Source organism: Nicotiana tomentosiformis, chromosome 2 (genome assembly GCF_000390325.3).
Source record: "Nicotiana tomentosiformis chromosome 2, ASM39032v3, whole genome shotgun sequence".
NCBI lineage: Eukaryota > Viridiplantae > Streptophyta > Magnoliopsida > Solanales > Solanaceae > Nicotiana > Nicotiana tomentosiformis.
Window position 1 is genome coordinate 189,957,721 of NC_090813.1, and position 27,001 is coordinate 189,984,721.

At 38.2% G+C, this 27,001-nt stretch overlaps 1 protein-coding gene and 1 long non-coding RNA gene across 2 annotated transcripts; both read right to left on the minus strand.

Annotated features, from left to right (window-relative positions):
• Nucleotides 1-1,164: 1,164 nt before the first annotated feature.
• LOC108945100 (uncharacterized mitochondrial protein AtMg00820-like) lies at nucleotides 1,165-1,512 on the minus strand. The gene has a single exon (XM_018770728.1). The coding sequence runs from the start codon at nucleotides 1,510-1,512 to the stop codon at nucleotides 1,165-1,167; it is 348 nt and encodes a 115-aa protein (XP_018626244.1).
• Nucleotides 1,513-5,605: 4,093 nt separating this feature from the next.
• Nucleotides 5,606-6,157, minus strand: LOC108945098 (uncharacterized). The gene is made up of 3 exons (XR_001969234.3): nucleotides 6,067-6,157; nucleotides 5,843-5,945; nucleotides 5,606-5,735 (listed from the first exon to the last, which is right to left on the minus strand). It is a non-coding gene; the product is annotated as an uncharacterized lncRNA (long non-coding RNA).
• Between the last annotated feature and the right edge of the window lie 20,844 nt (nucleotides 6,158-27,001).

Genomic DNA, 27,001 nt, shown 5'->3' on the forward strand with positions numbered 1-27,001 from the left:
AGAGTAATCTCAATACCCCCCTCCCCTCAAGTTAGAGGTGAGATAATCACAGCCAACTTGCCAAGAATAGAGGAATGCTTCACCCCAGGGAGTGCTTTAGTGAGAACATCTGCCAGTTGTTCTATAGTGCCAATGAGATGCAAGGAAATGAGACCCTCCTGAAGTTTAGTGCACACAAAATGGCAATTCACTTCAATGTGTTTTGTTCATTCATGGAATACGGGATTCCTTGCAATGTGTAGAGCAGACTGGCTATCACAATGTATAGGTATGGGCAAGTAGATAGGAACAGTGAGCTCTTCAAATAACATGTGCAGCCATACCAGCTCACCCACCACCTTCCTAAGTGCTCTATACCCTGCTTCTGTCGAGGACAAGGAAATAGTTTCCCGTTTCTTGGACTTCTAGCTCACAGGACTGTCTCCTTAAAGGATAATGTAACCAGACACAGACCTCCTAGAATCAGGGCAGGTTGCCTAGTCAGAATCACAATAAGCAATGATAGAAGAATCGGATGTATTGCTGAAGTACAAGCCCAAAGTGGAATCTTTCTTGAGGTACCTCAACATATGATAAGCTGCAAGTAGGTGAGGTTCCCTAGGGTCTTGCATTAACTGACTCAAATGTTGGACCCCATAGGATATATCCAATCTAGTATTTGTAAGGAAATTTAACTTTCCAACCAATCTTCTATAGAAAGTAGGATTAGATAAATGAGTGCCCTATTTAGACTTCAGGTTCACTGTAGGATCAAGAGGAGAGGTCAGACAGGTTAAGTGCAGGCAATCATAACAGGCAATCATACTCTTTCAGAAGGTCCAGAATAAATTTTCTCTATGAGATAATAATACCATGTTCCTTGTAAAGGACCTCTAGTCCCAGAAAATAATGCAATTGTCCCAAATCCTTTATTTTGAACCTATCATGTAGGAAAGCTTTGAGGAGAACATCATCAACATAAACTGCTACAAAAACAGTTGAAGAACCCTTCTTCTTAAAGAACAAGGAGTAATCATGCATGGAATGTGTGTATCCTCTTGTATACAAAGCCTCAGTCAATTTATCATACCACTGTCCACTAGCTTGTTTTAGCCCATAGAGGGACTTGTTCAGCTTGCAGACCAAGTTTGGAGACTTTAGTTCAAGCCCTAGAGGAGCTTTCATTTAGACTTCCTCATACAAGTCTCCATGGAGAAAAGCATTATTTACATATAATTGGTAAATCTGCCATCTCTTCTTAGCTGCAATGGCAATCAAGGATCTGACAGTGGTCATCTTGACCACAGGAGAAAAAGTATCAGTGTAATCTATTCCTGCTTGCTGTGTGCACCCCTTCACAACTAGTCTGTCTTTGTACCTTTCTATGCTACTATCTGTTGTGTGTTTTACCTTGTACACCCACCTACAATCAATGACTTGTTTACCCTTTGGCAAAGGGACTAAGTCCCAAGTACTATTGGCATATAAGGCTTCAAACTCTTGAGTCATGGCATTCTGCCAAGCAGGATACATGGCTGCCTCTTCATATGAAATTAGCTCTCTATCATGACAAATATTTCTTACAACATGCTGACTATTATGGTGCAAGTCATCAGGACTAATATGGTTATTTTGTGAAAACAAAGCATTGAGGGAAAGAATGGAATTACATTTCAAATTGGGTAGATTACATACATAATCATTCAAGTAAGAGGGGAGTTTTGATTTCCTACTAGATCTTCTTTGGGCTAAAGGTTCTATGGAAGAAGGGTGAGACTGAGTGGTTGAAGGTGATGTTAGAAGATGGAAGTATTAAGTGTGAGTTTGTGATTCAGAGGAAGGAGAGGTACTAGAAGGAGAAATGGGTGACATATAAGGTAAAGGAGTTGTGGTGCTGGAGGAAGGAGTGGTGGACTGATCTGTGTCCCCTTCATCAGTGGTGGAATATGTAGGAGAAATAATGGTGCAATCAGGTTGGTGATCTGCAGAAGAAGATGCGGGAAAGTGTGAGGGTAGATTTTGTACATTTAAAGTGAAAGTGAAAGGGAAAATGGTTTCATGAAACAAGACATCCCTGGAGATAGAGATTTTCTTAGTGGCTAGACTTAGTACTTTGTAACCTTTTGTCCTGAATGGGTAACCTACAAATACATGTGGAGTGGCCCTTGGTTCAAACTTGTCCCTGAAGGATTTGGGCATAATAGGATAACACAAGCAACAAAAGCTTCTCAAGTGGGAGTAAGTTGGTTTCTTGTCATACAAGAGTTCAAAATGACATTTATTCTTTAGAGGAACAATTGGTAGTTTATTGATTAGAAAGGTTGCTGTAAGGACACACTCTCCCCAATATTTCAGTGGTAACTTGGACTGAAAAAGAAGTGCGTTGAAAACTTCAAGAAGGTATTTGTATTTTCTTTCCACCACCCCATTTTGTTGGGGTGTGTAAGGACACGTTTTCTGGTGAATTATACCCTTTGATTGAAAGAAGGAAGAAGCTTCATTGCTAGTGAATTCTAGGCCATTATCTGTCCTTACACACTGAACATTGGTTTTGAATTGGTTCTCTACCATGTTCACAAAAGTTTTTATAATTTGAAGAGCATTGCTTTTACAGCTTAGAAGGTGTGTCTAGGTTGACCTACTGTAGTCATCCACTAAGGTGAGGAAATACTTGAAATTATTGTGTGTTGCTACATGATAGGGGCCCCACAAGTTAATACGAAGGAGTTCAAAGATTTTTGTAGTACTGGTTGTTTTCTGAGGGAAAGAAAGTCTAGAGTGTGTGGCCACGGGACAAATGGAACAAATAAATAGTTGTCTAGGAGAGAAATATGCATGTATATTAGGAATACTTCTCATCTTATTGAAGGGTACATGACCAAGTCTATAATGCCACAGAAGATCCACACTGTCTCTGAGAGAGGTAAAAGAAAGTAGAGTAGAAGCACTGTCTTTATTATTGCAAATAAAATTATTTACAGTAGGGTGGTGGGATTGGGATAGACAATATACTGCATTCATATCAATAGCATGACTAGACAAGCAAGGAAGTGTACACTTAGAAATCGAAATGAGACTACCTTTCTTGAGACATTGAGAACAAAGAAAGTAAAGTCCATCATACATCTTACCAATATCCAGAGGCCTCTTCAGTGAAGGGGCCTACAGTAGACATGAAGTGTTAGAAAAAGAAGCAACACATTTGAGATGTACTGCTAATGAACTAATGGAGATTAGATTAAACTTGATGGATGGTATAAACAGGACTTTATGTAAGATGATTTTAGGGGCTAGATGTACATCTCCTATTTGGGTTACTTTAATTTTGTAACCATTTGGCAATTTAACAAGCAAGGGATATGGTAAATTTATAATATTCTGTAGGTGAATTTTATCAAAGGTCATGTGGTGTGAAGCTCCTGAATCTAATATCCACAAGTCAGTTTTTGCATTGAAACATTTGCATGATGGATTATCAAAATCAATAGAAGAAGTGCAAGCAATCATACCCACAAAATTCACAAAAACTCCACCAGAAATACTTGAAAATGCTGCAGTAAACTGAGAATTTGTCCATATTGTTCTTTTGAAAGGCTCATGTTCTGATTGTCTCCCTGATGTTCTGGTTCAATTGCTTTAGTAGACAACATGTCTGATGACATTCCCTGCACACTTGCAACTGCATTTGCCACAGTGCTCTTCCCTTTGTTGTACCTCATGTTGTTGTTACTGTTGTTATACCCTTTTGAATTCTGCTTGTACTGTTGTGTACCAAGGCCAAAATCTTGAGGGTTACTATGTAGCTTGTAGCATCTGTCTTTGATATGTCCTGGTCGTCTGCAATGGTCACAAAATGGCCTAGGCCTGTTGTTAGAAGTCTGCTTCCCACCAGGTGAGTAATTTGCCTTAAAAGTTATTCCCCCTACATTGACATTCAATGCAGAAGAATCAAAATTCAATTGAATTCTAGGCTTGAATTCTCTCTGCTTCTCCTCCCGTATCAACAAAGAAAATGCATGTGCCATAGAAAGCAATGGGTTCATCACGAGAATGCTTCCTCGAATAACTGTGTAAACCTCGTTGAGTCCTATTAGAAACTGTATGATTCTTCTATCATGCTCTGCCTTGTGCATGTTTTCCTTTGCTCCACAAGTGCACACACAACTAAAGTGAGTTTTAGAACTTAATGTCTTCAACTCTTCCTAGAGTTTCTTCATTTTTGTATAATAACTTGTAATGTCAAGCACTCCCTGACTCAAATCGTTAATCTCCTTCTGGATTTAATACAACTTAGCTCCATTCGTCTGATCATATCGATCCTCCAATTTCTTTCATAATTCAACGGAGTTATTTACATACTCAACGATGTCTGCAACGTCCTTCGCTAAAGAGTTCAGAATCCATGAAGTAACCATGTCATCACACCTCTCCTATTGACGAAACTGTGGAGAGGTTACATCAAGTCTCACATACTCTACATTGATAAAACCTAGATTATTTTTCACTGAAAGGGACCTTAACACCCCTCTTCTCCAGGAGCGATAGCCAACTCCATCAAAAGGAACAGGTACTAAGGTAGAACCTGGACTGTCAGATGGATGAATATAAAGTGTATTAGTTGTATTGCCATGATAATATTGAATTAGTTGGATTGCTGCTCGCCTAGCCGGAATTAAGCTCAGAAACCTCTATTCACTGGCAATTGTTGGTAGATGTGTCGATTCAGAACTTTTCCCCAAATTGCTTGTTTGTAAAAAAAAAACCTAGTTTACTTTGTGATTGAAAACGGAAGAAGAGAAATTGAATTCAACGACGTGATCGATGAAGAAGACATCGTCTCTGATACCATGTCAAGATCATCAGCTCTGAGTGAGCTCCACTCCTCCTTCAATGGAGGATTCGGAATATTCTAGAATACGTATTTCGAAGAGAGAGAGAAATAAGCAGTAAGGAGTCTCTGATTTGGAAAATGAAACTCAAAACTCTCTATTACTGAGTATTGTCCTCTTTATACACATAAGCAACAAAGAATACAACTAAACTGACTAAGCTGACAACTGGAATACAGCTAGAATACAACTATACTGACTCATCAGTGTATAAATATAGAATAATCTCAATAGAATGGATTTAAAACATTGAATAAAAGATTTCATAAGGAAATGAAATCTTCCACAATTTTGCAACGGATATTTTTTGTTGGTAAAACCAGCATATAAAATAAAAGTTGTGACAGATTAGCGACTAAATTTTCATCGCAAATTAATTATAACGACTAAATAAATTTTGAATTTGGACAGAATTAATGTAAATAGCGATGGATTGTTCTGCCGCCAAATATGGCAATGAATATGATCGTCGCTAATATTCAATTGCAAATTTTGTATGGATTCAATTTCCCCTGCCCAAAAGAGTTAGCTACGAGCATGTTATGGACAAACACAAATCCATCACTAAATAAGATTAGCAACATAGATTTTTTATTTAGCGACGGGTAATATTTGTCACCATTGTTTTTTTTTTGGAAGTAATAATTTAAGGAAACTTATGTATTTTTCCTAGATATAATATATAAAACTTGTTGCAGAATCATAAAGAAGGCATTAAAACGGGTAATCATAGATCGTTTGGGGTATCTTTAGAGATTATTCTTGCAGTCTATAAAGTTGATGCCAAACCTCTGGGTGTATCCCGAGCCCCATTCAAAGTTGTCGAAAAATGACCATGCAAAGAAACCGTGAACGTTCACCCCCTCTCTGCAATAAAAGAGAAAATCAAATTAAAAAGAGCATTATTTTTTTTAAAGTTAAAAGATACAAAAAGGTTAATAATCAAAATATTAAAATAAATAAATTATACTCACTTAAAAGCTTCGTAAAGAGCCTTGATGTGGCGTTTATAGAAATGCACTCTCTGGATATCATTCACACCCTCTTCAACTTCGGTAATATTAGACTCACCCATTCCTATTGACAATCCAAAAAAAAATAAATTAAAACCGATATACGCAGAGATTCTTAACTTAGTCAATATATGTAACTAAATAAATGATTAACATATAACATGTTCAATTGATCACTGCCTTACCGCACTCAGTGATGTAAATTTTGGGATTTTTGTAATGTTTCTTTATGTAAAGAAGAAGCTTATAGAGTCCCCTTGGTGCAACAAAGAGTTCATCTACTAATTTACCTACTAAAGTACATTAGAGGTGATGGAATAAAACAAACAAACCCCTATCTGAAGGTTCATTTCACCATCACCAAATTTTACTTAGCATAACAATAAACTCACAAAATTATTTTTTGTCAAACTTAACTGACTTGAACTTTAACTACCTATTATTTCAGTGAAATCATAAAAAGACTTTTGTAACATTAAAGTTGTTTACCCTAAAAAACGGATAACAATTGAATTTATATGTGGTTTTAAGGATATGCGGATTAATTCAATACAAATAATAAATAACGTTAGATTAAACAGATAAATGATGTGATAAATTGTCAAACCAATTAAGGGGAGTGATCCCGGACTCAGTAACAGCTTAATGAAATGCCTCCTTCAATCCGGGCATACAATAATGAAGACTCGATGAACAAAAGTAAGAACTTTAAATAACAGAGAAAATATAGTATATTGCCTTGATATGCATGTTACAATGTGTCCTTGAATAATAATTTTCTCCTTTATATAGTAGGGGAGTTTTAACCTAAGTACAATTCCAAAAAAGGTAAAAATATTTCGTTACGCCGATCATTATTACGAGCCGAGATTCGCGTCGTGATATCCGGTTAGGTCGGATATCACGACCCTTTGTTAGTTGTGTGCAGCTATTCGGTGATGTTCTCCGAAGTCCCAACCCTTAAATCGGACTTCAAAGACATAGCTCTGATATCCCTGAGGACAGGTATTAGCCCGATCCCTGATAGGAGGGGTTCTTCGTTCTGACTCTGATATGTTACAGTCATCTTCCCACTCCGCTCGGCTCACCGGGAAGTTGAGTCAGGCGACAGGCTCGGTTTTACCCGTATACAGATAGTCCCCTCATTTCTTAGAGAGTAGGCTAGTCAAAACGATGGGAAACGATATATGAATCCGGTTCCTTCCTTCGTATGTTACAACGGGGAACCGAAACATCCTATCAATCGTGTCGTTCTAACTTCGGACATGTGTCGCTTACCAGCAGGTTGCCTCCGAATGTGAAGCATCAGTTGTTTTCCCTATAAAGCCCCCTTCTTTTGCCTTTGTCTTCTGTCTGATCAAACTGCTATCTTCGAGCCATTAACCATTGTCAAAAGCTTCATCAGATCTTCAAATCTTTATCCATGTTCTTCAATCTTCATTGAAATATCGAGATTTCTATTAAAAACTTCTTCAAATTTTCATACCATGTTCTTCATCTCCAAAACCCATTTCTCCAAAGCTTCATGTTTATTCATCAATTTTTAAAACTTTATCTCAAATGACAATGGCAAAAACATCGAAAATCGTTCCTCAACAAGTTGTTTCTTCATCTTCCAATCCGGCCGCTGGTACTGAAGTTGTCGCCCCCGAGGTGGTGGCCCTCGAAGCGGCTTCTCCTATTACAGCTGTTAACGAACCGGCCAATGAGCCTCCTTTGTTAGCGTTTATCCCCGGGGGCTGTTCGATTGCTATTCACTTTAAGGTCGAGAAGCCCTCACGCAAATAGGACCGGGTCGAAGGGGTCTCGAGATATATATGTTCCTTGACCGAGGACATTCTTCCCATAGTTCGTAAGGACTGCGGTTGGGAAGGCAAGGATGTGGTAGTCCCCGGGCCCAAGGACGCCGTTACTACCCATGTGAAGGGGTACATAAGTGTTTACACTTATCCCTTAACATTGGGCCCGGTTGACCCGATCATCCTGAAAATTTGCAAGAGGTACGAAGTGTGCCTCAGGCAGATCCATCCATCACTGTGGAGGATCATGACGCTCCTTCGTTACTTCGTGAACAAGACCGAATCTTGTCGATTTGCGATCGACCACCTACTCCGATTATACAGTCTCTGGATGTTTCTGTGGGGACTGATGAAGCTTACACGTCGGGCCAGCAAGGCCCCCTTCTCCGGTATCAACGAAGACCGAGACCATGCATGGCAGGGAAGCTTCAGCCGAGTGAAGATCGAGGATTTGGTCCCCCCAGAATACATGTCATTCACTGAGAAATAGAATGTGTCTCGTAAGTGCAACTCCTTCATCAAAATTTCTTCTTATTGTCACGCCCCGAACCTAGGAGCGATACAAGCACCCGGTGCCTCACCTAACCTGGCGTACCAAATTGTGACTAAGGGACTCTAAACACATAATGTCATACTTTGGCCATGGGGCCACCTTGCAAGACAATTTGCGAAGCAAAATATAAAACTGAATGGAAACTAGCGCTAACTAAATATCAATATAAAGCTAGGCTGAAAAGGCCGTCATAGCTACTACAGCTGACAAACCACCAAATTATACATACCAGGCCTACAAACCCAACATACTGCACTAACCAACATGATATGTCTACAAGCCTCTACTGATAGATATATTGTGATTGGAACAGGGCCCCGACCTACCCATATTATATATATAAATACATACATAAGATGCACACAAAAACCTAGACCCGATAACTCCGAAGGATGTGGAGCTTACCGATCAGGCTAAACTCTGGAAACACCTACTGAGGAGGTCTACTCGTCTGTCTATCTGAACCTGCATGCATGAAATGCAGCGTCCCCAGAAAAGGGACGTCAGTACGAAATAATGTACCGAGTATGTAAGGCAATAACATAACTGAAAATCGAAACTGAACTGATAATATAATAACTGGAAGTAACTGGGAGTCAAAGATGATCTGGAGATATACTTACCTGCTGATAGTGACTAAACTCCTTCAATATAGTAAGTAAAATAAATGTCCGGCCCTATAAGGCTCGGTACGTGTAAATGCTCGGCCGTAGTAGGCTCGCTCATAGGCGCTCGGCCATACTGGGCTCTGTATCTCGGCCATCCTGGGCTCGCTCATAGGCGCTCGTCCACAGTAGGCTCGGTATATGTAACTTACCATCTGATTAGAGGTTGCCCAATAGGGGCCTGCCCACTGATTATAGCTCGATGGTGGTGAAAATAGTGTAATACTGTATATATATATAGACCCTCTGCTCTCTTGACTGAATAAAGACAAAACTAAACTGAATATGAAGTCCCGATAAGGAATAATATTGTAACTTATGAGACTAGAATAATGTGAATAAATTCATGAATACGAACTTCTCTTTATGTCTCATTATTAACACATGTAGCTACGAGATCATGCCAAAATGAAGGAAGGGCTTAGCCTTAACATACCTTATCACAATCTTTCCAATCACCAAGTTGAACTCACCTCTTTGCACCTTAATCTACAAGAATGATAATAATACTATCGTTAAGTTACGAAAGGTACAACTATTGCACAACGAACGACAAACTCATTTTGTATTAAAACGGGCAGCATCTCCCCTATAATCCTTACTTCCTCCAAATTCAAGATAACACCAACAATACAAGAACATAACAATAACAACATATATACATCATTTTCCAGCCCTATATACACCATCAAATACTACAAAACAGCCCAACACACCCCAATCTCTTCGTACACAAAACGACCACCGTAGTAGTGTCAAACGACCCGAAAATGTTATGACGAATGACCAGCCAACCACCCTACATTTATATGGTGTTTATAAACCCCCTTCCTCCTCCAAAACTCCACAAAATAGTAGTAAAACACGCAGCCCAACAGCAACACAAAACAGTCCACAAAACAGTCCGCTACAAGTGAATAACTCGAACTCACGGCTTCCGATCACCGTCCCGTGAGTTCTTACAAGTATAGAACGACTTACCATGAATTTACAGAAGAAAAATTGGATGAAAGAGAGCAGTAAACTCACCTTATTTGTTGGATAACTCAGCTCTTATCTTGGTTCTTCAAACTCTAGGTTTTACCTCCAATTAGAACTTGAAAGGGAGAGAAAATCAATTAGGGTTTGTGGGAAATTTTTGGGAGGATTCTTTGCAGAGCTTATGTCTGGTTATTATGCTCTATTTTAAGTCTAATATATGAAGAAAATAGGCCCTTAAAAGGCCTCTTTGGACGACCCGAAATGGCCCATTTTTGTGCTTTCATTTAAGCAAGTAGGTGACACACCTACTTGTCACCTAGCATCTTGCGCAGTATCGCACAAATGCTCATATCTTTCTACTCCAATGTCTTATTGACAAATAGTTTAATGCGTTGGAAAATAGACTCATATATATTTAATGTGATTGGTGGAACACCCCATAACTCTAAGTATATTGGGAGAAAATCACAGTTACATTTGACCCAAAGTTTCAGTAAAACTTATGAATGTAACTTGTGATGACTTTCATCGACTTTTGTTCCACAACTCGCTTGACTTCAAAACATAACACACGGATGTCATACGACTAATATAAATCATAAAATAATCTCCTTATCATGTTAATCACCCTAGTCTCACCCCAAAAGTACATGTTATAACATTTCCAACTTGTCGACTTTCGACGAAACATTGTTTTATTTAATTGCTTTAGCTTCTGAACTGTCCAACCCTCTTTGTACTTGTTGTTCATGATCTTCAATATTTGTAACCTCAGAGGTAACATGATTAACTTACTTTATATACTTTTAAATATTATCTCATTTTTGGTCCTACATTAGTTTGCTTACGACGCATTTTTACGTACGAAAATATAGGGTGTAACATCACTCCCCCCTTGGGAACATTCGTCCTCGAATGTTTACTCTTAGAGACTTTGGAAAATTTTGCCAAAGTATCCTTCGTACACTAGGTTAAAACCAACCTGCACGTAGCCAGAAACATACTATGCATGCCACATATGGCCAATCTTTATAAATAGCAGCAATTTGCCTCACCGACCGTAAATCATAAATATTGAAAGTGAAAAATAAAAGCTTACCTGATGACCTGCTAGCCTACATAGAGCTATGTTGTAGCGTCCCATCTCGAACCATATGTTTCTGACTCAGAGGGAAAGAAGAAAAGAAAAACAAAGCCCTCGATCTCCCCGAGCTACGAGGCAAACAAACCGAAGAAGCTGGTGCTCCGCAAGCCCAGGAGGGGCTCTAGCTCCCGTGTGCCTGCCTCTGACTCCCTCCTTCGGCTTAGGGACGAGCCAGAGGAGGAATTTGTCTTCGTAACTCATGGAATGAACATCTGAGTTTCTTGAAATTCTTGCGATATTTGATCCACTCTTTGACGCATAGCTTCCATATCTTCTTGTGAAACTGATGCCCTTGTGATTAATGCTGCTGGTGGACGACTGGAGGATGTCTCTGCTCCAATCCTGTTGACTCAACCTTTTTATTATTTTCATGATAAATAAAGAAAATAAAGTAAAAAAAATAAGAAAACAAACACGAAACTTTCAAACTAATACAAAAATAGATAATTTCATAATATTTATAGCTTTATTCACGAAACCAGCTACCTGTGTCCAAATTGCAGTCATATCATTCCGGGCCGGCTGAGTTCCTTCAGGCTAAGTTTGTCGCCATGCATCAAGATCAATATGATACTTGTCCTCAAATAAAAATAATACACATTATATAAATAAAAAAAATAAGAAGGAAAAATAATATAGTGTCGGTGTTGGGATCATACAAATGTCTCTGAAGCACGCGGTTCGACCCATCCTTCTCTTGTGCTATCCTTCTTCTTCTTCTTCTTCTTCTTGTGGGTTTCCGCAAAGACCTCAGCATAAGTCACATCTCCCCCACGTTCCTTTTTTCTGAAAATTAAGAAGTAATTTTATATATATATATATATATATATATATATATATATATATATATATATATATATATATATATAGTGTGTATGTGTGTGTGTGTGTGTGTGTGTGTGTGAGAGTGTGTGTGTGTGTGTGTGTGAGTGTGTGTGTTCAATTTGCATACTTGTAAATCTAAGAATATTTTATAATTGAAATTACCATTCTCAAACGATGGACTGCAAAACTAATAGAACCTCTAGTATGCAATGCTACAACCTTTGTAGAAGCTTTGTTTAACTTTGTATGTTCAGTCTTCTTCTTCCACTCAGGGGTGTTCCACTTCGCCAAGAGTTGATCCCAGACATCTTCACGTATCCAATCAGGCCTGGTGCCGCCTCTCCTAGCAACATGGTGTAAATATGTTATCCACTTCTGTGCTATTTTCTCGAAATTCTCATTCACCAGATTTTCATGTGTTGGATACCATACGCTCCTAACCTGTAAATTGAATAATTAATATTAGACGAATGAGGATAAGTATTAATAAAAATAAATTAATTCTTACCTTAAATTGTTGCCACGTATTCATTCTAATCTGGTACGGTATCTGTCTCCAGGAATTTCATGGATCATGAAAAAATAGTTTCATAGATTCCATCACCATATGCGCTGTCTGAAAGGATGGAAAAAATTTGCATTTAATTTAACATATAAAAATATCATTATATACAAAATTTTATTGAAAGATTTTAAAAGTAAATTGAAGGTAAACATGTTACACCCCGTGTTTTCGTACGTGAATGTACGCCATAAGTAAATTGATAGAAACTCGAAAATGAGATGGTACATCCCGTATTTTTATATGTTAAAATTTCGTCGTAAGCTAATCGACGTAAGTTCGAGAATGAGATTATTTTGAGATTGTAAGCATTATGCTATTTCAAACAAGTGATGAGTAAATTCGTGAATGCGAGAGGGTAAGCAAATCAAAGAAAATGAATTTTCATCAAAGTTTAACACGTTGGGATAAAATACGGCCCGAACTAAAATACCCGCTATTTATGGACTCTTGCAATGCAAGGTACCACATGACCATAATAATGAGCTGTATAAGGTATGTTAAAAGTAAGTAGTATTTTAAGTAATTTGAGATAATTCTTAATTATGTGGATAATCGGATAATTATTAATTTTAGTGGGAGATTAATAATTAATTAAAGAATTGGGTAAGATAAGACCCTCCCCCACGTGGCAACAAGCCACCCCAAGGAATTGTGACTCTTAAGTTATTATGTTATGTGGCAAGATTAGAGAGGTGATATTGGCAAGTCTTAAAGACATGAGTCACATATTCATTTAATGAAAGAGAGCCATTTTAAGTCTTAAGCATATGAGTCACATATCCATCTAATTAAAGAGAGCAATTTTAATTCTTAAGAACGTGCGTTTCTTCAAATGAATTTATGTGTACATTATAAATCAAATGAGTTCTTCATGTGTGCAATTCACACATTAGAGAGTGACTGGCCATGAGTTCTTCAAAGAGCAAAACAATTCCATACCAAAATTAGATAACGTTAGTTGTTGATTCTGTAAAGCTTGAATTGCAAATTCTAAGAGAATCGGTTCAGGTATGTTAAGGCTATCTCTTCTTTCTTTTAGCATGGTCCAGATGATACAAATGAAACGAGCAAAATACACAACTTTCATAAATGACTATATTCATAGAAATACTAGGGGTATCTATATTCTTGATTCTCCATGTGAATTATTATTATATCTTATGTACATGGGTCTGAGAAAAATACATATTTGATAAAGTTTATCCGAAAGGCATATTGATTTTATGATATTCCGATAAATCTTACTAACGTATTTCTTATGTATTTCATGCATTTATACATGTACATTGACCCATGGCCAGATGGTGTTATATACGCGTATATTATATGTATATGGGATATGGAAAAAGGTTATGGCGTTATATACGCACCACCACCTGATCAGCTGGTATACGTTGATGATTTGCTCACAATGACCGAAATGATATGATGGGATGCCCTCAGAGGCTTGATGATGTTATGAACTCATATACCTATGCATGGTATGATATTTTTATGCATATGCATGACGTTATAAAATTGAAATGATTCACAGAGCTATGCAGACATACATGTCGAGTCTTTTACTCCATGTTTCTCTCATGTCTATTATTTACTGATTTTGATTCCTTACATACTCGGTACATCATTTGTACTGACGTCCCTTTTGCCTAGGGACGCTACGTTTCATGCCCGCAGGTCTCGATAGACAGATCGAGAGTCCTCCCAGTAGGCGATCAGCTCAGCGGAAGATGCTGGTATACTCCATTTGCTCTGTAGTTGCTTGTTTGGTCAATATGATTTAGATGTGTATTGTTTGGTATGGCGAGGCTCTGTCCGAACCTTCATGACAATTATATATTCTTAGAGGCTTGTAGACTGATGTCATGTGTACGTGTATTTGTATTGCTTTGTCGGCCTATATTTTTGAGTTTATAAATGATCATGTTGGCCTTATAGGACCGTATGTCACGTGTATGGGTTTTTATATCATATTGGGTAATTCTATATCGGGTAATTCCCTCATGTTTACTCTGTTTATCTCATGACGCCCCTTTTGGCCCACTTACCTATGATGATGCAATAAAAAAGATATGTTATGTTGGTACTCGGATAAGTAAGGTACCAGGTGCCCATCGCGACCCATCGGTTTGGGTCGTGACAAAAGTGGTATCAGAGTAGTTCTGTCCTAGGGAGTCTCCAAGCCGTGTCTAGTAGAGTCTTGTTTATAGGTGTGCCTTGCACCAAACTTATAAGAAGGAGGCTACAGGGCATTTAAGACTGTCACTCTTTCTTTTTACTCTAGATCGTGTGGTAGAGCTTAGTTGTAAGAACTCAATTTCCTAATCTCTTTCTTATTCATAATACGACGATACCTACATCCAGAAAGATGGTTGGTAAGAGACATATATGTGAAAGAGTTGAGTTAGAGGAACTTGAGTTTGCATCATTCCTATGATGGATAAATGTGAGGTCTTCAGCAGAACATATGTGTACCTTACGTGTAAGCTTCTTTATGAGGAGCCTTAAGGCAAGAATATCTATCCACATCTATGGTGAAAGGCAATGAGAGATTCAAAAGATAGATACGAGCTTCAACAAGTAAAAGGAGCAAGATGAGAAGGGTATGAGGTACCTAGGGCTAACATATGTAGTTTAAGAAAAGGACAGGATATTAGGATCCGACTGGGGTTAGAGTAACCCAAAATGGTAAATGGATTGTTTGTGTTAGTTGACATTTCCGAAGGATATTACAAAGGTGCTAATAGATCTCCTTGTGAGGCACCCAGATGGTGCACTCTAGAATATTACAATTAGATGTGAATATTACTATAAAAAGAAAATCAGAAGATAGGCACGGAAAGGCTGGAAGGGATAAATATTACCTTAGTGTGGGTCGCATCCCTACTAGAGCGAGAACGTTAAGCAACCCGAAGAGCCATTGGATGGAGCAAAGGGGAGCTAAAAGCAAAAGAATTTCTTATTCGAGTTTTCAGAATAAAGTGATAGACATAAATGTTAGCAGGAAATAAGAAAAGAGTTAATGAAGAATTATGAGTAAGATATGATACATGGATGACAATGGTAGATCAAAAAGATGACAATATTATAGAGTCTATAGTCAATTGAAGGAAAATACGAGAGGTGACAGGCCTTGAGACAACAAAAGAGTATAAGTCATAAAGTCATATCCTCATTTCAAGAAATAAGTTCGTGACTCCAACGCGACTACCGGAAGGAAAAGTTAGACCCTAGAATAATAGAAATCAGTATGGGCTGGTGAACAAGATAAACTAAACATGAATTAGAGACTGAGTTATTGGATAATAGTCAGCATCATGAGAATTTCATATTTCATTCCAGCGATAATAGAGTGGACAACAGAAGAAGATTCATGAGAAATTCAGAGAATAGTCATTCAGGAAGATGCTTCCCTAAAGCAAGCAATGTGAGCAAAGTTAAGCTTAAGGGACTGTATGTGCATGTTATACTAAGTGTCACCCTCGCGAATAAGGAATTTTATTATCCATGATACAGAAGGATTACCGCAAGGCGAGTAAGGGTTATCGATGATTTGAAAAGACGCCAAAGATGAAGAGGTAAAATATCTATAGGTAGATCCTCGTGGCTCCAACTCCTAGTACTCCCCTAAAGGGGGGAATGTGTAGTGATGTGGCATTAAGTTAGAATTAAGTGGTTCTAGTAACTGTGGATTAATAAAGTAAGAATGTGATAAGAATAAGAAAGGGATAAGATTGCATTTATTCAAATCCTATAGATATGCTACGATTCCAGAACATTATACAAACACGACATCAAGGAGAGGAGGTAAGGGTTCCTGCCTGAAATGTTATTGATAGATAAGGAGCCAGTGCAGGACGTAAGTTAAGATAAAGGAAATGACCCATGAAAGATTACGCAGAATATTAATATGAGAATGAGCCAATGAGTAGTTAGTAGTTGATTCAAGAAGAGCCTAGTTATGGCTAGACAAGAGGATACTGACAAATCAACAGATCGTGCAAGATAAACATAGTGAACCCCAACATGGGAAATTCAATCTCGCAGATATGACATTGTAATACTTGAGAAATATTCAGATAGGATTCGGGGTAGTTAAGGGCACCGTATGAATGTTATGAAAATAAAAATTAGTCTCACTGGGAAGACAGTCAAAACTTCAATTCAGGAACAACCCTACAAGCACAAGGGCATGGAAATAAGTAACTACGGATAATTATAGGCAAGGAAGAACATAAAAGATTCTATCAAGTATATGATGTAATAAGCTTGCAGCTTCACAAGAGTCAGAAGGTTTTCCCTAAGTACTACAACAAAAGACTAGCTGAGGAAAAAAGGAAGAAGGCTTCAACCTAAGCACAGTGACCTAAAGAGGAAATGATCGTGTAAAAATAGTCTCACTACAATATTGTATTCACTCCATGAGAAAGTGGCACCTACCATGGCTAAGGAACGGGAAGAAAAATCAAAATCAATATTCGAGACCATGTGAGTTGCACAAAAATTCCGGCATGTGTGGGAACTAAGATAAGCTAAGTATACACGCAACGGAGGGGCAGAAAGACCAAGAAAGGTAATTGCTTACGTTTAAAGAAAACTGAGATGGAACGAAAGGATTTATTTGATCAATGATCTAGAGTTAGTTACATTGTGAACGCACTTAAAATTTTGGAGTATTATCCATGCAGCATATATACTGACATTCATACGACCGTAGAAGACTCTGGTATAAGTTAAAAGAAGGAATTGAGCCCAGGGCATAGACAAAGGATTGAATCGTCAGAAGATTGTATCATGGATATTCCATAATGCCCATGAAAGGCTAAAGTAATAACTAATAGCAGGAGCCATAGATCGGAAGATAGCTTAAGCCTACATGAGGGCAGATCAGATGGAAGAGGAAACTAAAGAGTTTAATCAACTAAGTAAATCAGTAGTCTGATTATTTGACCCGAAAAATTTCCGAAATCGTGATTGAGAACATAGCAGAATTACCATTAATATCAGAGGTACAAGAGAGATAGTACAATAGCTATATTCTATAATGGCTCTACGAGAAAGCCAGTTAAAAGAGTACCATCCTCATAAGAAGTTAGTATGAAGCTCCCATCGGATTGTGTGTGCACTACAGGTGCAAGTATTATAATAGAGCTTCAAGTTATGGATGTGAATTATACCTATGTGGAAGGGAGGTCATGAAAGAGATAGAATATATGATGCGAGATTTTAAGGTAAGGTAAAGGTGAACAACGTACGAGATACTCAAATGCAGAAGATCTTGAATAGTCCATACATCAGATAGAAGGCTAGAAACGCTGCGATTCAGTATCCAGGAATGATAGCGGCGTCGTCAGTGGAATATCTTCCAACCTATGCTTTTTTAAATATCGAGACGTCTAGCTAAAAGAGTAAAGAACAGTTTGAGATGATGTGATGTCTCGCTTGATGTTCCAGAATAACATAAGAAAATCTATGGTGCAAACAAGTTGAAGGAAATCGGTGAATATATAAATAGATATGTATAGGTCGCAAGCTAAAGTATGGTAAAGCAACAAGGTTTTAGGAAGGCAGGAGTAATGATAAGAAAGGGTGAGTGAGAAGGTGATGAGAATGGATAAGTCCTTAGGATTAAGCCCATGAAAACAAGAGAGCTGATGGTTTCTCTAAGTTATAGAAAGCTCAGTATAGCCTGAATGAACTCAAAAGAGTCTAAGACTAATAGCATTTAAAAGAGATAGAATGTTGCCCTGGTAGTAAAATGAGGGTATACTTGTGAAATTTGAAGGATGATGTTTGGACCTTCGATTGAGTGATGATTTGAAGGGATTTCATGAATTGTAGAGGATTAAAATACCCATATAAGTGAGTCACATTGGGATTCTATAATAAGTTTCAAGATGTCAATGGTAGATTGTAGATCAACATTGAGGTAAAAGAAAAATGGATGGATAGAAGTTACAAAGTACGAAATGAGATATGGCAATATTTGTAAGTTCGACAAAGTACCGATCGAAGAACTTCAATACACCTATAGATGCCTGGAGGGACATATTATCAAATTATGTATATGTTACCAAAGTGAGGCCTAAAGATTGGTTAAAAGCTGAAGGGAAGAGTCGCATAGGAGCACATGCAAGGAAAAAGTCCTACAGGCTGCATGGCAGAAGGTGGCAAGAGTTACGAGATTGAAAGAATTCCAACCACAGACCGTGGTGTGAGAAAGAGGCCTAACGGGGGGAATGCCCTGGCCTTTGGATTTATTCAAAGAACATTTGCCTAAATGGCAAGGAGAATATTAAAGTATTCGGAAGACATAAGTTATGAAAATGATAAGTGCATCAGTCAACATTCGAGGACGAATATTCCAAAGGGGGGAATGATGTTACACCCCATGTTGGGGGGGTCTTCATGTTTGCGAAGAAGGGTAGTAGCTGGCAGTTATTTCGGCTTTGAGATCGCTAATTAGGTCGCACGATTACGATGGGTATAAATGGGCAGTGTATTAAATGATATAATTTTGGGATTTTACCCATTCTCTCATATTTTGAACCCTAAACTTCGAGAGGTGGATATATTGGAGAGTAAAATTAATACTACGTTGGGGGTAAGCAATTTTCACTTGGATTTAACTTAATATCCTAATTCCTCGTGGTTTTCTACACCTAAAACATGGATTTTTATAAGAAAATGTGAGGTTATTGCCTACAACTTAAGAGGGTGTATTTTGGGGATTTGAAGGTCGATTTGGATTCGATTTTGGTATCTAATCACATACTTGAACTCGTAGGGTTATGGGTAGCGAGATCTACCCTATTAAGCCCGATGTTCTCGTGTGTCATGCGTAAATCAATACGAACCCAGAGGGATTACAGGGTGATCAACCCAGAGTTGTGTCGGCAAAGGTTATTGCAAGTTACGTATATAACTTTACTAAATATTGGGACTAATGTCACTGATCTTTTCTCCCAATATACTTGGAGTTATAGGGTGATCAACCCAATTGAAGGTCTACGAGTCTAGTTTCTAACGTATTAAACCATTCGTCGATGCGGTGTCAGAGTAGAGATATATTCGTGTTTTTGCGAGATTACGCAGGCAGCCCCTTTTTTGGACCAACTCTGTGGCTGACCTTTGAACGTTTTATTTGGTTGGAAGGTTCATTTCTAGTCATTTGCTTTATCAAACTTCATCCTTTCACTCTCCTAAGACCTATCAACAGTTACCTATGGGTTCAAGGTAAAAACCAAGTGTTTATATCCAAATCCAACATCCAATATTAGTTAAGGTGAAGAATAATAACTCTTTGGTGTTGTGGTGTGATCAAGGGCTATTGCAAGTTAAGTAAATCATGGATTATATGTTTTTTCTACTACTTTAGATAAGTATAATACCCTCTTGCTAGTTCTTAGGCTTATTTATATGTTGGTTAAGATGTTTGGATGAAAAAGTACAAGATAACACTTGAATTGGTGTACGGTGTTGTTGTCTCATGTTGGACTGTTTTGAAGTGGTATATATGGCTTCTTATGGCTAGAAATTATGGTAAATGGCTTGGTTATGATGTTGTTTTTATTATTAATCTTGTCTATGTGTTGGTTGAATGAATGAGGTTATAATCTAGAAGAAGAAATGACCACATATTGTTTGAAAGTTTTTCATGTTGTTGTTACCTCTTGTTGCGGCTGTTTGTTGTTGTGAAGATGGATATAAGGTTGGAAAACCTTTAAATAAACTTGTTGTTATGCTGGATATGTTGTTTTGGAGAAAAATCTTAAGAAGGGTAAAGGCGTTTAAGTTGGATTCAATCCAAGCTTGCTACTTGTCATGTTAACTAGTTATTCGCTAGTAACATTTATGTACTTGTTAGTATGTAGATTGAGGTGCATTGTAGGTTATTTGAATTGGGGTTGTTGAGGAAATATTGGCCGAGGAATGTTATGGCACTATCACTCCTTCTTTCGACATGATTCTAAATGAACGAAACATAAACGAACAATACTTATAATGACTCTACTCATAATAATTTAGAAGCTTATGTATTTATATTCCATGATGTATTTATGATCCATTGTATTGATCTTTGACTCTTAATAAAACGTACATTGATGATGTTAGCACCATAACCTATTTGGAGGTTTACTAACCTTACATCACTTCGAAAGGTTCAGGACGTCTTTTTATATGTCACTCTTGCATTATATATATATGTATCTATTTTATGAGACGGAGTCATGCTATAGTCAGCCGAGTCCGATACCTATTGTTCACACCATTGCAGTCGGGTACATTATGATGATGTTAGCCCCAAAGAGTGGCTTGAGGATGTTTCAGCCCCACAAAGTGCCTTGTACATATGTATATGTTTTTAAACAAAAGCATTCAAGTCGTATGCCCTCAGCGGCATTCGGAGTTACTGATTTTACTTATGCTTTCATACGTTACATACTTAGTACTTTATTTGTACTGACGTGCCTTGTTTCTTGGGAATGCTTCATTACATTCATGCAGGTCCTGATAGACATGTTGAAGATCCTTCTTAGTAGGTTATCAACTCAGCGGAAGGTGTTGGTGCACGCCACTTATTCCAGAGTTGCCTTTAAAGTCGGTAAGCTTATGTACATATGCATATGGTTATGACGGGGCCCTATCCCAAACTTATGATGTTTACATACTCTGTAGAGAGGTTGTAGACTAATGTCCTATGTATAGAAGTTTTTATAGCCTCGTCGGCATGTATATCTCATATATTCACTTATGTATATCCTTTTGGGTTATTTATGATTGGATAGTCTTTTAACTTACGTCAGATTATCGTATGATGTCATTTAAGCCCACTTATATACGCTATAATGGTAATATATTTACGTTTTGTTGTTGCGTGGTAAGTAAGGCCTGGGATGCCAGTCGTGCCCCTCCGATTTTGGGTATGACAAACTTTGTATCCGAGCAGGTCTGTCCTAGGGAATCTACAACTCATATCTAGTATAGTCTTGTTTATGGGTATGTTGTGCATCACACTTGTAAATAAGAGGCTACGGGGCATTTAGGACTATCACTTTTTTTTCTCATGCTAGATCATGTGCTAGAGTTGAGTAGTAAGAATTTAATTCCTAATATCTATCCTTTTTCATAATACAGTGATGCCTACGACTAGGAAGCAGACAACTAGTAAGAGGTTGGATACAATTGTAGGACAGGGTGACGGTTAGGTACCACCCGCTAGTATGAACCAGAGCGAGACACCATCTCAGACTTCTCCATCTCCTCCAGCACCAAAGGAGCTCACACTGGCCCAAGTACCCTTAGTTCCCCCACCTGCCACTTCTGACCAGGATATGTAGAGTGTAGTGCAGTTATTGACCCAGTTGGTTGCCGCCCAAGCACAAGGTCAGAGACAGGTGATTGATCTTCCAATATTTAGGAGATCTGACCCGGATGAGGACTCGTAGAGTTTCATATATCAGATTCAAGGGATGTTGGGGGACATGCATGGCACCCAGACTGAGGCAGTAGATCTAGCATCTTACACTCTAAGGGATATAGGGATTTTATGGTATGAGGCTTGGGAGTAGTCCAGGGAATCAAATGCACCTCCAGTAGTGCGGAAGAAGTTCTCAAAAGCATTCTCAAATCATTATCTGCTAGTGGAAATACAACATGCTAGGATTGATAAGTTCCTGAATCTTCTACATGGAGACATGAGTGTGGGGGAGTGCATCTTTTAGTTAGATTATTTGGTTAGGTATGCGCCCGCAATAGTAACAAAGATGAGTGATTGGGTATATCGGTTCGTGAATGGTCTCAGGTCGCATCCAATTAATGAATGTACTACAACCTACCTATATGAGAGTATAGATATTTTCGGCATACAGGCATTTGCTTAGAATCTAAAAGAGCGCAAATAACAGCAAAAGATGGATCATGATCGTAGTAGGGGATAGAGTAAGAGGGCAAGATCTACAGGTCATTTCAGACACTTTCGAGGTGGCTTTAGGTCATTGTTTTCTAGGCACCCAGCTTATCCTGCGGCTAGTGAACCCCCATAGTTCCCGGGGCCACGATACGATAAATTTGCTTATTCCGAACAAGGTCAGAATTCAAGAGCATCAAGTTAGCAATACAGGGAGATTCTAGTCAGAGGATACCATCCATGCTAAATTGTGACCAGTGTGGTAAGGCACATTTTGGGTAGTGTCATAAGGACTCATATGTGTGCTATACTTGTGGACCTCCTGGTCACATTATACGGAACTGCTCGATGAAAGGTGGAGGTTGCATGGCCCAACCAACAAGATCTATACCAGCTTTCTTACCATCAATACGCCTTCCAAGTCAAGGTTCTAACATATCAGCCGGTCGTGGCAGGGGTAGAGGTGGGACATCGAGTTTGGGTGGTAACCGCATTTATGCTTTGCAAGATCGACATGCTCTAGAGTCATCACCTGATGTCATTACAGGTATATTATCCATTTCTTTACATGATGTATATGTATTAATAAATCCAAGTTCTACCCCATATTATGTCACTCGCTTTGTTGCTGGTAAGTTCGGTATAGAACCCTAGTTAATAACAAGCCATTTGCTAGTAATGTACATGGGTGAATCTGTTATTGCTAGGCGAGTCTATTGAGGTTGTATGGTAATAATCTATAGTCGTGATACCTTTGCGGATCTAGTTTTGTTAGAGATTGTAGATTTGTATGTTATTATGGGCATAGATTGGTTGGAGTCTTATTATGACACAGTTGAGTGCTGGGCGAAGATCGTTAGATACCAGTTTCCTGGTGAACCAGTCCTTGAATGGAAGGGTAATGATGTAACGCCAAAGGTAGGTTTATTTCCTATCTCATGGCAAAAAAGACCATCTCTATGGATTTTATATATCACCTTGTTCGAGTTAGATACGCAAATATAAAGTCACCAACCCTTCAATTAGTTTCAGTGGTTAATGAAATTTCAGATATATTTCCAAATAATTTTCTAGGTCTTCCTAAAAAAAAGGAGATTGAGTTCGATATTGATGTGTTCCTAGGTATTCAGTCGATATCTATCCCTCCTTATAGGATGGCTCATGCTTAGTTGGGATAATTGAAGGAGAAACTGAAGGATTTCTTAGACAAGGGCTTTATTAGGCCCTGCACTTAACCTTGGGCCGCACCAGTGTCATTCGTGCAAAAGAAAGATGGCTCATTGAGAATGTGCATCGATTATCGTTATATGAACAAAGTCACTATCAAGAACAAGTAACCTCTCTTCAGCATTGATGATCTATTTTACCAATTGTAGGGTGTTACGTGTTTTTTGAAAATTGGCTTAAGGTCAGATATCACCAGGTAAGGTTCAAGGAGAAAGATATTCCAAAGACGACTTTTAGAACAAGATATTGTCACTTTGAGTTCCTCATGACATCATTTGGGCTAATGAATACGCAGACAACATTTATGGACTTGATGAATAGTGTATCCTAGCCTTTCTTAGATGTGTTCGTGATCCTGTTCATTGATGATATTCTGGTTTATTCTCTGTTTAGAAAGAGAACATGCATACCACTTGCGGATGGTATTACAAATTCTCCATGATGGTAAGTTGTTTGCCAAATTCACCAAATGTGAGTTCTGGTTGAACTCAATTGCTTGGACATATATTGTCCGATGAAGATATTAAAGTTGACACTCATAAGATTGAAGTAGTAATGAATTGTTTGAGACATACTACCCCATCAGAGCTTCACACTTTCTTGGGATTAGCAGGCTATTATAGGAGGTACATAAAAGGGTTTTCTACTATATCAGCGCCATTAACGAAGTTGACACAAAAGACAACTAAGTTCTAGTGGTCTGATGCCTGTGAATAGAGCTTTCAAGAGTTGAAGGATAGATTGATGTCAACACCGGTTCTTACTCTCCCTGAAGGTACATAAGGCTACACGGTGTATTGTGATGCTTCAGGTACAAATTTGGACTATGTATTGATGCACCATGGTAAGGTAGTCACTTATGCTTCGAGGCAATTGAGAAAACATGAGAAGATCTATCCGACACATGATCTAGAGTTGGAAGCAATAGTGTATGCATTAAAGATATAGGAGGCATTACCTATACGGTGTTCATGTATATATCATCATAGATCATAAAAGCCTCCAATATATATTCAAATAGAAAGAGTTGAATTTGAGGCAACGAAGATGACACGAGTTAAGGAAAACTATGACATCGATATCTTGTATCATCATGGTAAAGCTAATGTTGTACCGGATGCCTTTAGCCGTAAATCTATGGGAAGTATGGGGCATGTACATCCCCAAAGGAAGGAGTTGAGTAAGGAACTTCATCAACTAGTTGGTATCTGAACATGGCTAATGTACTTAGATGATGAGGGTATTATAGTTTAGAACACAGTTGAGTCGTCTCTTGTGATTGAGTAAATAAGAGATAATATGAAGATCCCCTCTTAGAGAAAATCAGAGAAGGTATTTATGAAATGACCCGACCAATCGTTTTGTATATACCATTTTTTCTTACGATGGATATCATTCGACAGGTTTCTTGAGGGATTAAAGTCGAAAGAAAAACACAAAATGATTTTCTTTTGTTAGGTCATGTAACAAATCCCACTTGGTTTTTCTTTGTGTCGTGGTTCTTTTCCAAGGGTTTTGTTTGAATCGGGTGTAGTTAATTTTTATTTTTGTTAGGAGTAGGAAACTTTGTGCTATGGCTTAGATGGAAGGCAATATCTGTTGGCTTTATTATACCTTGAGAATAGTATGAGTGCTTTAGTGTAATGCTTAGACTCAGTTATTGACTCATGCATAACTACCTTAAATAGTTTGATTTTAAACTTTGCTTAACTTCTTTGACTAGAGTGTCTTGATAATCCAATCTTAAGTGAGTTATGTGCAATGTGTGTGTGAGCTTTATATTATTCTGTGCATTGCATTTGATGTCTAGAACTTGCCCCGTGTGTTTGCAAGGCGAAATAGTAGTTGTATTTAGTCTAGGAAGTGATATAGGCATTTCTTTATTTAGCTAGTTATATGCTTTTCCCCACCTAATTGTTATGTATCGTAGTTAACCCCTTTGAGCCTGTAATCTTGTTTCTTTGGTAACCGCATTACAAGCCTTACCTATTTGTTTGAATTGACTATCTTTTTGAACCTTGTACCTCTTGTGAGCACTTGAATTGTATGAACTTTGTAAAAGTTTAAGTGTGGGGTGGCTGGTTTGGCTTTTGAGTGGAACTATTAAAATAAGGACAAAGGTTCACTGTATTGAAAAAGTAAGAGCCACTTAAATTGAAAGAGAAAAAAAATAGTTTGGGGGAGGGGGGAGGGGTGTAATGACCCGACCGGTTATTTTAAGCATTTGCACTTCGCTCGGTAGTTTGAGGGCATGATTATCTCCGTATGATGTATTATGACATGTGTAAATTATAGGTTTTGGTTTTAAGGTTATTCGGAAATGATTTTGAAGAATGAATGTCATGTTTGAAACTTTAATTTGGAAGAGTGACCGAGTTTACTTTTGTGTATTTGACCCCAGAACGGAGTTTTGATGGTTCTGTTAGGTACGGATGGTGATTTTAGACTTGGGCGTATGCCCGGATTTTTATTTGGATATTTCTAGAAGGTTTCGGTGCGAATTGGCAAAAGTTAGAAATTTGAAGGTTTGGAAAACTCATAAGTTTGACTGAGAGTTGACTTTGAGTATATCAGATTTGGATTATGGTTCCTGGAATTAGAATAGCTTCGTTATGTCATTTTGGACTTGTGTGCAAAATTTGAGTTCATTCCGGAAAGATTTGATATGTTTCGGCGCGAGTTTTGATAGTTGAAAGTTCAAAGTTCATTTAAGTTTGATTTGAGGTGCGATTCGTCATTTTGATGTTGTTATGTGTAATTTGAGGCCTTGAGTAGGTATGTGTTATGTTAAGAGACTTGTTGGAATGTTTAAACGTGGCCTCGAGGGGATTGGGTAAGTTTCGAAGTGGAATCGGAGCATTTTTCCTTCAAGTTGACTGTTGGTTGCTGCTGGTTTCTGGTGCCTCAACTGTCCTTCGTGATTGCGAAGATTGGTGTGCGATCGAATAGAGGAAATCTGGAGCTGGGCATTTTCTTTATCGCGGTCGCGATTGGATGGCCGCGTTCACATAGAGTTAGGATGGTCTTCATCGCGTTCGCGTAGTGTTTGGGGCTGAGCTTGGCAGAATGTTGGTTCTTTCTTCGTGTTCGCGAGGTTGCTTTCGCGAATGTGTAGTTCTGTCAGTCCTGTGTACCGCGTTCGCGAGTATATTGACGTGATTGCGTAGTACATTTTTCAAGAGCGGTGCTTTTTCTTCTTCGCAATCGCGATTTATAGTTTAGCCTAGTGATTATAAGTACTCTAATTTTGGGGGTTTCGACCATTTTTTGCATAATTGGAGCTATGGAGCTCGGAATGAGGCAAATTTGAAGTGAATTTCACCATATGGATTAGGGTAAGTGTTCTTCTATTAGTTTTGATTATATTTTATGAATCTATCCTCATTTTTAGCATTTAGTTGATCATTTCAAAGAGAAAATTGGAAGGTTTGACTAAAGTTTCATAGACCGA

What these genes read in the sequence shown, in the direction of transcription:
- LOC108945100 (XM_018770728.1), bottom strand. Translation starts at nt 1,512, where the DNA reads ATGTATCCTGCTTGGCAGAATGCCATGACTCAAGAGTTTGAAGCCTTA.